Source organism: Physeter macrocephalus, chromosome 1, assembly GCF_002837175.3.
Source record: "Physeter macrocephalus isolate SW-GA chromosome 1, ASM283717v5, whole genome shotgun sequence".
Classification (NCBI taxonomy): Eukaryota; Metazoa; Chordata; class Mammalia; order Artiodactyla; family Physeteridae; genus Physeter; species Physeter macrocephalus.
In genome coordinates this window covers 64,658,109-64,672,229 of record NC_041214.2, presented here as the reverse complement: position 1 = coordinate 64,672,229, position 14,121 = coordinate 64,658,109, and the positions used below count along the sequence as shown (strand labels likewise).

At 43.2% G+C, this 14,121-nt stretch overlaps 1 protein-coding gene across 1 annotated transcript in view; it reads left to right on the top strand.

Moving 5' to 3' along the window:
- The window catches only part of TNIK (TRAF2 and NCK interacting kinase), a 438,436-nt gene that overhangs the window by 84,969 nt on the left and 339,346 nt on the right, over positions 1 to 14,121 (top strand). The window contains exon 2 of the mRNA XM_024124209.3: positions 8,437 to 8,502. Within this exon, the coding sequence (XP_023979977.1) occupies positions 8,437 to 8,502 (66 nt within the window). The remainder of the gene's footprint in view (positions 1 to 8,436; positions 8,503 to 14,121) is intronic.

The window sequence follows — 14,121 nt, the reverse complement described above, 5'->3', positions numbered from 1 at the left end:
AGCGGCCACGGCTCACGGGCCCAGCCGCTCCGGGGCACGTGGGATCTTCCCGGACCGGGGCGCGAACCCGTGTCCCCTGCTTCGGCAGGCGGACTCGCAACCACTGCACCACCAGGGAAGCCCTAGAGGCTGCTTCTTGAGGACAGGCGGGAGATGCAGCATCCCGAGTGGGGCAGGTGAGCAGTGACGGCACGGGGAAGCTGGTCTACTGCCACTGGCTGCTGAGTATGAATATAGCAGGTGGAACTGGGACCCGAACAGGAAGTGGTGAGGCTCCGGTCCCCCTGACCCCAGCGCTAGCAGCTACCAGCATTGAGGGCCGTGTCCCTTGAGGTTTGGCTGGGACCATGTCCAGAACCTGCCAGAGTTAGTACTGGTAAAAGGACGCCAGTACTATCTAGCTAAGCACAGCCGTAAGGGGCGTTGGGCATCCTGGAGTCAGCCTGCACTTAGCACCGCCCTTCCCAGAGGACAACCAAGGACCTGTGGCATTGGGGAGGTGCCCAGCTTGTGTGGGATACAGCCTTGTAAAGACCGCAGGCCAAGCGGGACTCTCCCATTTTACAGATGGGGAAATCAGAATATGAGGGGTCAAAAAACACTAGCAAGGAGCAGAATCCCGACTTGAAACCTCACATTTTTGCACCAATCCTCTGAGATAGCTCTGCAGAGCTTAATTTATATAGATGATCAAGTGAGAAAATTCAGCAACCAGTGTTTTAGCTTTATGTTATTTTTGTATGTATTTTTTACTTGAATTATCTGTCCCATGTGAGAGGCATGGCTTGGGCAGCATGTTAATGAAGAGAAATCTGGGCTGTTTCGTAGATCTCCCAGGAATATGCTCTTGGACCACCTTTTATTCTTCCTGCATGTCGCTTGTCATTGTAATTTAATGACTGTGTACGTGTAGTTATGTGCTTATGTCTATTCCTTCATCAGACTGGAAGCACCAGGAGGCAGGGCCAGTGTACCGCCTGCTTCCACCCCAGACAGTAGGTGCGTGGGAGGGTGCTGGTGGCGCCCAGGGACCGAATAAACCCCATTGTGCAAGGCAAGACCTTTTGCTCCTCAGACCCTCACGTTAGGAGGGAAGTTCAGTGAAAAATGATTCGAGGGACCTGGCCTGGCTGTGAGTGCAGCACGGACTAGAATTGGGGGTGCTGTGTTGAGTCAGCACGATGGTTCCCAGTGCTCTACTTACTTTGGAATAACGATGGTGTTGAAAAGCCTGAAGGCTCAAGTTAAATATGGAGAGTTCTCTTACTGTTCCTGTTTTCTTTGTCCTGTTTTGCTTTTGTAAGCATATGCTTGTCAGTTAGGGCTGAAACCGAACAAATCAGCTGCTAAATATGGTTCTAAGAGAAATAACATTTTGGTCTTTTTAAGGCCCGTGAGTTTGGAGTAAGCACAGTCTTTTAGCAGATGTCAGTAGGGAATCTGCGGGTAGGCAGTCATTCTGAGAGCCGTATCAGCCGTCCATATTCTGCGAGGGTTTATTTCACCCTGACACAGAACTGGTGACCTCAAGTGAAAGATCTGGCACAGAATGGCCATGTCTTGAAGAAGAGGAGTTTGGGAGAAGGGTTGTCTAGAATCTGTACAAGCTCCCAATTTCTCTCTCTCTTTTTTTTTTTAAAAGAAGATGTTGGGGGTAGGAGTTTATTAATTAATTAATTAATTTTTGCTGTGTTGAGTCTTTGTTTCTGTGCGAGGGCTTTCTCTAGTTGTGGCAAGCGGGGGCCACCCTTCATCGTGGTGTGCGGGCCTCTCACTATCGCGGCCTCTCTTGTTGCGGAGCACAGGCTCCAGACGCGCAGGCTCAGTAGTTGTGGCTCACGGGCCTAGTTGCTCCGTGGCATGTGGGACCTTCCCAGACCAGGGCTCGAACCCGTGTCCCCTGCATTAGCAGGCAGATTCTCAACCACTGCGCCACCAGGGAAGCCCCAATTTCTCTCTTGATTTCATTTTCAGAGAAGGGGGAAATGTCTGGGAAGAATATGTATCATCTTTTATGATGCTAAGGAAGTAGTCATCCTGGTTATATATTTAGGTTTGGCTTTTCCAATCTTTGGGATTTAGTCCAGAGATGTTATTTAGTATTCTGATAAATCCAGTGTCATTCAGGGGACCTTGAAGAATTAAAGTATAACTCAGTGACTGGGAATATTAACTTCTAGATCTTAAATCACTCTACCCTGCTGAGAAGTCAGACTTGAGCCTGCCAATGCCACCTGAAGTTCATCAGCTGATAGACGAGAGAATTTATTCCAGCATCCCAGGAGCCCCGAAAAGTTAATGCGTCTTTCCAAATGTCTCGCTGATTTCTAAAGAGACACTTGTTTGTCCATAAATATCTGACTCTGTTTGTTAAGCATGTGGCGATCTTGGTTAATAAACAATCGGTGTTCTTTTACTGGCTTTATGAGTTGAAAATATTTGAAACACACCCTGAATTTTTCTGCAGCATATTCCTTGTGTATTAAATGAATTCTTTTTCCAAAGGGAAAAAGAAAAGGAAGGAAACAGGTTAATATTCATTGAAGTCCTATTAAGTATCAGGCCCTGAGCTAGTCTACACACTTTCACAGTCTTCACAGTAACCCTGCCTGGGACATACTATTGTTCCCTTTTTAGAGATGGAGAAACTGAGACTCAGGGCAGTTTTGAAACTTGCCCAGGGCTGGAGAGCTAGCAAGTGGAAAATCAAGGGCCGGGAATTCTGATTCTGTGAAGCTGATGGGGTGGTGAGTTGGTTAAGGGCCTGGGGTTTGCAGTCTGACCCATCCTGGCTCAGCCACCCTTGTTGGTGTGACCTCGACTTAGTGCTTACTTTCTCTGAACCTCCATTTCCTCCTCTGTAAAACAAAGACAAGGACAGCAAGCACTTGATAGAGTTGTGATAATTAAATAACCTATCCATGGAAAGTGCTTAGAATAGTACCTAGCACATAAGTGCTCATGAAATGGTAGTGATTATTGTGATTTTTATTATTATGACTAATCAAATTTGCCTCCGTCAGTAACTTGCTGAAAAGTTACATTTTCTTTCATGGAACAGCATGTCTTTTGATATGTCGTTATATTTCATTATGAAATAATGTAACCTGCTCTACCTTAGAATTAAATTTTCTTTTCAGCCTCCCAGCAAAGGTTAAGATCTGAATAAAGGCATGTGTAGCCAACAGGGATTCCTGACTTTGGTAAATGTCAATGATTTGCTCATTTCTCCTTGGTGTATGTAACCTTCTTCCATGCTGCCCTTCCTGCCTTTAGGAGCCTCTAAGCAAACATGAGAGGGAGGATTAAGATGATTCTTTTCTCTTACCCTTCCTGTCTTTGTAACATGATCATTAGGCACAGCGTCTTCTCCTTGTTGCATTGCTCGTGGCAGCATCCTGACAGCCTGTCTTCTCCACTTACCTGAGGCACAGCTTACAACAATGGCCCTTATGCATTTTCTTTAGAGCTGGGAAGACCATAGGAGCTTATGCATGTGACAGTTTTGTGCAGTTGGGAGCCGGGTCACGGGGGTGCAGAAGGGGTAGTGGCTGGGACAGCTATGTCTAGATGGAAAAAGAAATGATGTAAGCTTGTCAGACCTTTGGCTCTACTTTCTGATCCCATTTTTTGCGACTTCCTCTACTTATATTGTGGAGCATTGTGGGACATCAACCTTATTGAGTAAATAGTTATGTCTAGCAGTTGTGTGTTGGACACCATGCTAAGTGCTGGAAACACTAAGATAAATATGCTCCAGTGCTTGCTCTCAGGCCACTTGTAATTCATCGAGAGAGAGAAATGGAAGAGGGGACCTCACTGTGTGAGAGCGGTTATCATGGAGCCATGCACAACGTGCTATGGGGGCAGAGAGGCGGGGGCACTAATTTGAGACAGGCTTCACAGAGGAGGTGTCACACTGGACCTTCAAGGATGGGCTTTGCCTCGTAGAGAATAGTAGAAGGAATAATCGTGGCAGGCAGACGGTATGAACCGAGGCAGAGAGACATGGCTAAGTGTGATGTGTCAGGGAAGTGAGGTTTGAAGTGGTTGGATGTAGCACAAAATGATGGAACACGAAGCTGGGAATGAAAGCTGGGCCTAAGAATGACAGGACCTTGACTTTCAATTTGAACCACCTTGTGTAGGATTTTAAAGCGTGGTGTGTTGTGTTTAGAAATGTCTATTTTAGAAAGATTGCTGTGAAGGATAGGTTGAAAGGAGGAGAGAATTAATTGAAATAAACAGTCCCAGCAAGAGATGGTGAGGGCTGTTGTATGAACAGGGTGGAGTAGATGGATATGGTGTACTTCTGGAGATAAAATCCTTAGCACTTAGTGAACAACAGGAGCATGGAACCTTGGGGTCAGCCAACCTTTAAGGTATGGGCAGAAGAAAGAAAAATCTCTCTGAGAGACCGGATGACGGAAGAGAAAGGAGGGGGTGGATTTCACCAAGAGTGGCGATGCCCAGCAGTGTCAGTGCCTCAGAGGGAACAACCAGGACAGACTGAGAAGAGACCGTTACAAACAAGAGATCGAGGTCACGGGTGAGCCAGGAGAAATTACTTTAGAGTCCTGCAAGAATGGAGAACACAGCTGAATGCTTACAACATTCAAGCTATATCAGTATTCCCCAAGAAAGTCTCTGACATTTATATGCATTTGTGTAAGGGAATATTCACAAACATCCAGCTGTCCAGGTACTTGGATTGGGGGAGAGGGAATATGGAAGCTTAGAGTCAGTGCTAAGTTCAAGTGTCCCTGAACAATAGCTCTGCCTTGTGCTTTCTTGGGTCTCAGAGAGCCCCCTCCTTGCAAACACCATGACTCTAATTGTGCCGTTTTGTCTTATTACTATCAGTATACTGTAGAAGGTAGATGCTTGGAGACTTCTCTTCCCTCCTTGCAAACACCATGACTCTAATTGTGCCGTTTTGTCTTATTACTGTCTGCATACTGTAGAAGGTAGATGCTTGGAGACTTCTCTTCCAGTTCCAAGTGGGTCCTCATTTCTAGCCACGATGCTTGTAGTGGATGCCATGGTGTGTCACCCAGATTCCCTGTCCACTGCTGAGGTGCCCATTGGCCACCTGCTGGGAGTGTAGGCGGCTAGCGATGGTTCTCACCTGGGAATCGTCCTCGGCTGAAGAGTGTTCCTTCACCCAAGATCATAACCTCTGGGACGGGGATGGGGGAACAGCCTGCATGCAATGACTAGTCAATGGAGGTAGGGTACAGAGGCCCCCATGCCTCAAAGTAGGGTAATTCTGAAGTGTCATCCTAACTCCAGAGCTCCTGTGGGAGCAGAGGAAGTCTTTGTTCCACTGCATTGCATTGACTTCCTTCATCCGCTCAGTCCAGGCCTTCTTCAGTCACTCCCCACTGGCCTTGATTATGAGGCACGTCCCAGTTAACCCTCTGTGTAAATCTCGGTGATTCTCAGAGTCTGTTTCCTGGGGAGCCGCCCTAATTTGACGACTGTTTCCAGTTTGGTTGCTTACCCAAGGCGGATGCCAATCCAACTCTGTAGTCCCTCTGACTTTTGCTTCTGAGTCCGTTGATGTGTCCAGTGGGAAGAGCCTCTCTCCCAGCAGCTGGAATGAAAGTCTTGGCATTGAGCCTTCTTGGCTCCGACTGGCTGGACCAATATGCCCATGAATGGATTATTTGAGGAGAGGAAGGAACCTAGGAGTCAGCTGCCTGGCTCATATTGAGACCTGCCCATTACACCCCAGCCCTGAGGAGAGGTCTGTGAGGTGCGGTGACCCCTGGGTGTAGAATTGGGTCCTGCTCTGCACCTTGTTTCTGCTCCTCCCTCTTCTGCCACCCTCCTTAGGCTTCCCGGGCTCCTTACGGCAGCTAGTACTCACCATCCTACATCTCCTTTCTTTTGTTCATATTTTTTTTTTAGTCAAGAAAAATGAATGTTGAAAACACAATTGAGGGGCTTCCCTGGTGGCACAGTGGTTAAGAATCTGCCTGCCAGTGCAGGGGACACGGGTTCGAGCCCTGGTCCGGGAAGATCCCACATGCCGCGGGGCAACTAAGCCCGTGCACCACAACTACTGAGCCTGTGCTCTAGAGCCCGCGAGCCACAACTGCTGAGCCCGTGTGCCACAACTACTGAAGCCACCGCAATGAGAAGCCCGTGCACTGCAAGGAAGAGTAGCCCCCGCTCACTGCAACTAGAGAAAGCCCGCGTGCAGCAACGAAACCCAATGCAGCCAAAGATAAATAAATATTTAAAAAAAAGAAAACAACACACAACTGAGATAGTTCAAGCAAATGTAGGACCTCCCTTGAAATTTGTTGCAGAAACACCACTGTGCAAACAAACTACTGGGAAGCACAGCTTAGAAACAAACAGCAGCTGCCACCATTTGTGGGCTACTTCTCCCCCTTTTCCTCATTTCTTTCAAATTCCATTCGTAATAAAACCTGCTGCTCTAATGGCCTAGTAGTTTAACAAACACGATTTTTCTTTCCCATCTTGAGGCACCTCCCAGGTGGCCTTGACAGTGACTTTTAGCTCTGGGGTCTCTGTCTGCAGAGCTCTAGGTCCTTTTCCCATGTTCTCCTGTCTCATGGTTCCATCTGGGATGATGTCCACACCTCCCTGACCAGGTGGGGCGTAGCTGGAACTTCTTGACTTCTCCATCTGTTGGGACATGAGTCTGGAGTGGGGTTTCTTACCTTCCTGGCTTTATAACAATGGATAATGCTAATTGCAGTCTTTGTGAGTGACTAAGTGCTTCAGCTGTTGCTGTTTTGTCTTATTTTTTTCTTTTTTAATTTGTTTTCTATGTGAGATCTTTGGAGACACATCACAAAGGGCTATTCTTGGGCCTGATTTGCTGAAGACTGTCACTTTAAAGAGCTCTAACTTGTCACCTCCAACTCATTTGTCCCCTTCCCTGTGAATAGCAGCCCCTCTCCCTTTAAATGCTACTAGAGGTGTGGGATTCCTCAGCTTAAAAATGATTCCTGTCAGATATTAGGTTTGCTGACTACGTGCAGGTGTGGTGCTAGGCCCTCACCTGCTCTTCCCCAGAGCTCTGCTGGGTAGATGTCCTCCCCGTTTTATCTGCGTGGAGACTGAGTCGCTCTCCCAGGGGGGAGACCTGGGATCACTCCGCCAGACAAGGCAGAGCTGGGGATCAGCCCAAGCCTGTCTGAAGCTAAAATCCAGGCTTTCCCCCACCTGCTTCTCAGTCACTGTCACACCATATGGCAGTGCTCTGTTGACTGGAGAGGGGAAATGCTTTTTAGGCCAGAGGCTGACGTTTTTTTCATTTGTCCCCCAGAGTTTTTTTTTAAGCGAGTTCGTGCCTAACATTTACAAACGAGATCTCACATGAAACAAAATGTTCAGTTTTTCTTCAAAAAAATCTTCAGACCTGGCAAGACTGTGCTCATAGGTTGACATGACAACGATTGGTTCCAGTTGGCCCCCCTGCCCCCCAGAGGGGACGCGACTTCCTCAGTTTGTCACAGGCCCCTGCGGCCCCCTCACTCTTTTCCGTTACTTGCCTGGCCTCTGTGGACATGTATGTTTGTGATTCGTGAGCTAGGCCTTTAAAGAAATCATTTCTGTCCAGTTAGGAATCAGAGGAGGCCAAAGGCACTTTCTGTCTCTGAGTTGACTCTTACAGGCTTTGATTTTTCTTTTCGACTTTTGGGGATGGTAATTTGGTAATAATATCCACGATTATTGGATATTTATTGAGCGCTCTAACACAGCTGACTCTGAGGGTTAGCAGACACCTGTTTGGTGCTAAGAACTTGCATGGTTCTCCAGTTTCGTTTGCATTCTAGATCCTGCCCGGGACTCTCCAGGTCCTGCAGGAACTGGAGGCCAGCCGCAAAAGCTTATTTTGCGAAGGCAGCATTGTCGAGAGGGGAGATGAATCCAGAGAAATACTTTCTGAGAGAGGAAGTTAGGTTGATTCCATTTTCTCTTGGAAACTGTTGACTTCTGCAGGGAAGATTGCCCCACAACACAGGAGCACTCCTTTCTGAACTGCCAGAGTTCAATACGATGAGCAGCTCAGAAATGTCAAACAGAAGGATCTTCAAAATTAGAACCCCTTCAGGATGATGAGCCTTTCAGTTTAGCCTGATGTACCTACAAGTGTATTTCCACTTGACAGTGAGAAATGCATTAATTCTTTTTTAAAATTGTTTCAGCCAAGTCTTGTTTCCTTTTGTCTGATTTAAACACATCTTATAGAAATGTAAAATAGAAACAAATAGATTTTGACTCATTTCACAGCCGCAGCTGAATTAAATTTTAATGCTCTTTAATATTAACATATGAGAGCCCGCCCCAAAGCTAAAGTTGTTATTTATTTGCTTATTTTAAATGCGTATTTGCTTTTGATGAAGACAACGGCTAGAATATCGTTTTGACTTTTTATTGTTTATTTTCTTTCAGGACCCTGCAGGGATCTTTGAATTGGTGGAACTTGTTGGCAATGGAACATATGGACAAGTGTATAAGGTAAGTTCCTTGAGCTTGAACATGGCTTATGTGTGGTTTCGGTTCATGAATGCTGAATAGCAGTGCTGTCTGTTCTCACTCATACATGTCTCATAACAGATTTAAAATGAAATAATATACTTGTTAATTGACTCTCCATCTTTTTAAATGTATCTGTAGTCCCACTACCTAAACTGGATTCTGGGTTTTGGGCATTTCCCTTCATTATATGTTATAGAGCTTATAGCTGACACATGCATTCTGATGGTGCATATCTGAAGCTCTTTAAATGTTTCGTTTCTTTACTTTAATCACTGCCAGAACTGGTTTTCAAAGGTGCAAAGGATGCTATTTACTTTAGAAATTTAAGCTATTAAAGTATCACAGCTGGAAAAGTAGATTTGTTACTGGCCTAGGGCATGAGTTAAATGAATTTAGTGAACACTGTTAGGAGAAAACTGGCCACCTCACAAAGAAAGGCCTAATGGCAGCACCGACTCTTACAAGATAGGAAATACTTAAAAGTTCAACTTGAGCTGAGATTGAGCTGAGGAATGAAAAGTTCTTCTTTCCCTTTTACTAAATTTTTGCTTACAAATTCACTCCAAACATGCTTTTAAAACATATTTTCTCCCAGAAAATGATCTGAAAAAGTGATTGTTTAGAAAAGTGGGTTGATTCTCCTGATTATCAAAAGAAAATGGAAATTAACTTTTTGGACTAAAGCTCAGGGGGTTTTAGTGAATGAGCTATTGAAATAAATGCCTTCAAAACAAACCAACTGTTTCCGCATGATTATTTCAAGGGAAATATCCATCACTTTCCTGAGTGGTAGTGATATGGGATGGCATTTTCACTACAAATTCTCTCTTGTTGTTCTGTTTTTTAAAAATTACTTCTTTGAGTCCTAAACTTCTCTTAGTTGATTAAAATTATTGTAGAAGTCATCCAGATTGTAATATTTCCAATTCTACAGAATGTCAAAAGTATATGTGTGTATATATATATACATATATATGTGTATATATGTGTATATGTGTATATATGTATATATGTGTATATATATATATATATATATAAATACTTAAGCCTTTATTTACCAGGAGGTACCCTTTGGTGTCCACTCCAGGGGAAAATTTCTCTCTTGCAAGAAATGATTATTTCCTAAAATGTCAGCCCCCTGCAATTAGATAGAATGTAGTCTACTCCAGCTGTTCACTTGACACTGATCCTGTCTGACACAAGAAAGAAAGGTGTCTCAGCAAATGCTTTTAAATACTTTCAGTGAAGATAATCAGGTTGGAAGATTGTGCTATTGCATTTTGAGAAGTTGGATTGAACTTGTGAATTAATGTGAGCTTATGAATTAAGCCCTGATTTAGGTAGAGAATTACTTCTGATTCGCTGTCAATTTGGAGAAGCAACTCTGTATAATGCTGTTGGTTTTATGGTGCCATTCCATTGTCCTGTGCTTCCCACCTGTAGAATACACATCTGGGAGATGATTCACAGCTTTGTCCACTAATCTAAGAGGTGGACTGTACACTCTTGCAAGGGAGGATAACAAAGAGATAAGGATTCTCCATTAAGGATGAGAATGTTGGAAAATCCAAAATTAGCCCTAATTTCTTGTTACTTGAAAAAAAAAGAAAAGGAAACAAGTTGCAAGAGGTCTCAGATCTTCAGAGAGGAAAGAAATTCACCAACCACGTTGTTAACACTATTGTTCTAAAGGGTGCCCTTCTCTTAGAGGTTGATACAGAAATTTGGCCTCTCTCAAGCTGAGGGGAGACTGCAAAGATGGCCATGGTGATCGCATTGGACTTTGAGACAGGAGGCTTGGTTTCTTTTACCAGCCCTGTGTATTGTTTTGTGGTACAGCAGCTTTTCTGTGCATTAGTCAAGTGAGAGTGTTTGCTATAAATGTTTTGGGGACTTGGAATGATTTACCTGAATGATTAATCCTCCATGCCCAGTTAAGGGTTTGGTTTCTAGATGACCCAGATGATATTAGGTGGCACCCCCTCAAGAACAGAGACACCTGGGTTTTCTGGGTCACTAATCCAGTCCTGCTGTTACTCTGAGCCCTGAAGGATTAAAGCTTAATAAACTGCAAAACCTGAACTCAAATACATGTGAACCTAAAGAGAAATAATTTAGGAAGTGATTGTCTACATTATAGGTTATATTTAACTTTTATGGAATAGGTATATTTCTAAAATAGTGTAAACATAAATATAAATTTTAAAGCCCTAGGAACAGATTTCTATACCAAAAAAGTCTGTGATAAATACTTTCTTTACATTAAATATTAAATCTTTGATTTTAATTTTTTGTAACCCTGGCTTTTGTTGTTCCTGGATTTCATAAAATGAGGTATAATTTTATGAACAATTATACAGATGTAGCCTTTCTTTTCTGGAAGGATTCTTGTAAGTTTCTTTTAATAAGCTGTCCTAAGAGAGTCATAATATAATTTTATTTACAAGTAGTTTTTAAGAAGTAGACTTAATTCAATAAACAAAAAGTATATGTAGATATTAAGAGAGTATTTTATATCTTCATATAAGCCACTTACATCTAGATGTGGAAACATATTTTATATAAAGGTCATTAATAACATTTAGCTTTTCAAATTTGCTTCTAGCCTTACTCCCAAGTATAGCTTGGTCTGTCTCTCCTTGGAAGGTTAGATTTGTTTATCATTTTGGTCCCAGGTGGTCAAGTGGCAGTTCAGTATCTTTTTTTTTGCTTTATTTACTAGACAGATTGTGTAAATAATGAAGAGTAAAGACGCTCTGTCAGGGTTTTTAATGAGGAAATCATCTTCTTGGGCCTATGGCTCCCATGAAAAAAATGAACCAACAAAAGGCCACATACCCGTTTGCTAAAGGCTTTGGCTGTTTATTGGCATGCCACTTATTGGGACCTAATGGAATCCAGACACATTTTTGTTAAAATAGAGTAATTATTTTAATAGGTCCAAATAATTGTTTAATGTTTATTGCTAAAACACCATTAAATCTTAGCCACAGATTTCAGAAATGAATGTTAGTCTATCCTGTTTCTTAATTTGCCCTTTGGAACTGTATATTGGTTATTGCAGAGATGGAGTTGTACTTTATTCTGGGGTGACAACGTGAATTGGGAATACGGTGGATTCCTCAGTATCTCTCAGGTTTCTCTTAAAACCTCCTCTAGGTTGTAAAGTATGAAGTAAAGAGGCCATATTGGTGGTTATAGTACTTGTTGAGAGAGAACACTGTGACTGAGTGTGTGTGTGTGTGTGTGTGTGTGTGTGTGTGTGTGGTGTGTGTGTTTTCAAAGGGTTGCCAAGGTCCTTATAGGTCATCTAGCCCAATCATGCCTCTGCCAGCGTCTGTTCAGCCCATCCTTGATCACCTCCACTTGTGTGGGATTCATTACCTCCCAGTCATTCCATTTGCCTGCAATTCCCTTTGAACGTTCATTATCATGTTGAGCCAAGATTCTCCCTTCCTAAAATGTTTACCAGTTCAAGCTCGTTTCACTCCCTCGGAGCTATTTAAAAAAATAAATGTAATCTTCTTCCATAAGAACGTAGTCCTTCAGATATTTGAAGAAGACTTCTCCCTTCTTCCCCCAAACACATATTTGTGTCTCCTCATCTCCAGGCAATGTAGCCACAGTTGCTGAATTAATTCTTTGTATGACTTAGACTTGAGGTCCTTCATAATCCTGGCTTCTGCCCTGAAACGATTCTAACATATTAATAAAAATAATACTTCATACTTTAAAATAGTTTTCTATGTCATGAAACATTTTGTATGTATTATCTGATTTCTGATTTAATTTCAATAATAATTTCATGCGAACCTTTTTCTCACCTCAGGGTCTTTCTAGTAATAGTTTCTTCCGTCTAGAGCACTTGCCTCTCAACCCTCTCATGACTAGCTTTCTCTCCTTCAGGTCCCAGCTCAAATGTTACCTGCTCAAGGAAACCACTTTTCATCCTTGTATCTAATAGAGCCAGCCGCTGCCACTGCCTTCCTCTTCCCAATGACTTTCTCTGTCAACTTGTTTTTTTTTTTGTTTTGTTTTTTTTTGCTGTACGCGGGCCTCTCACTGTTGTGGTCTCTCCCGTTGCGGAGCGCAGGCTCCGGACGCGCAGGCTCAGCGGCCATGGCTCACGGGCCCAGCCACTCCGCGGCATGTGGGATCCTCCCGGACCGGGGCACGAACCCGTGTCCCCTGCATCGGCAGGCGGACTCTCAACCACTGCGCCACCAGGGAAGCCCTGTCAACTTGTTTTTTTGTCTTCATGGCATTGCCACTCTCCGAAATTATTTTGCTTCTTTGTTTATGTATATATTAAACAATTTAAATGCATAATAAGGAAAAAATAAGGGTAGGGACCTAGTCCGTCTAGCCATCACTGGATGCCCCATCTGGTACATAGTAGATGGTGACCTGTGTGTGGCCCAGAATTGAGCTCTGTTTTCCTTGATAATTCTATTTATATTCATTCCCAGTTTTTTCAGCATTTCCCATAAGATATCAGTTTGCTTACTTCAGATGTGCATATTTGGACAAAAGTCATCAACAGAATTCTCTCCCTGTTTTTTATGGTAGGGGTGTGGATTTTATGTTAAATTAATTATTGATAGTCTGTAGAAGCAAGACACATGCTGGAAATTTACCAATGAGGCAAATCAATTTTCTGGGGTTCACCCTCCTGGCAGAGGTTCCCAGAGTTTACTATGCAAAACAAATATTTGAGAAATGATTAAAAATGTAGATTTCCAGGCCTAACCTCTCAAATTTTGATTCAGTAGGTCTGGCTGGGGTCCAGGAATCTGCACTTCTAATAAGTGTGTGGGTTCATTCTGATGTTCAGGACCCTGGAGCCACACCTCCAGAAACTCTGCAAAAATGATTGTAGATTATCCTGTTGTAGGGCCTCTTGAGTGAACGTTAATCCTAATGTTTTTTGTAATCATTTACTTTAGGGTTTTTGTGCCGACTCTAACATGCATAAACTGAGAAAAGTAAAAAAACGCAAAGATCTGGACCTGAGATGTGATGCTAGCCGGTTCTGACATACTCATTCTGAGATTTGACTTTTGCTGTTTTTATTTGACATGCTTGTGATTACAGTTTAAGGTGGTTTCTGAATAATTCAACTCAAGACCTGACAATTGATACGGTCAAAACTGACCTGGTATAGATAGAAGAATCTGAGCCTGTCGCATGAGATTTCCTTAAATCTATATATTGTGATCTCTTGATAAACTTTCTGTTGAAGTGAGACAAAACATTTTAATAGTAGGCTTATTAATAGTCTTGCTATGGAGGTGATTCTATGACATACTCAGGATGCAATGTAGCTTTTCATATTCTGTTCTAATGAATCATGAATTATACTATTCACTTCTTGTTTGGTAAGGAGTGAGTATGGGAGAATGTTGTGTTTCTTAAATAATAATGGCATTTGTTTTTTAAACAAAAATTCAAATATAAAGAATACATCATTGGGCTTCCCTGGTGGCGCAGTGGTTGAGAATCCGCCTGCCGATGCAGGGGACACGGGTTCGCGCCCCGATCCGGGAAGATCCCACATGCCGCGGAGCGGCTGGGCCCGTGAGCCATGGCCGCTGAGCC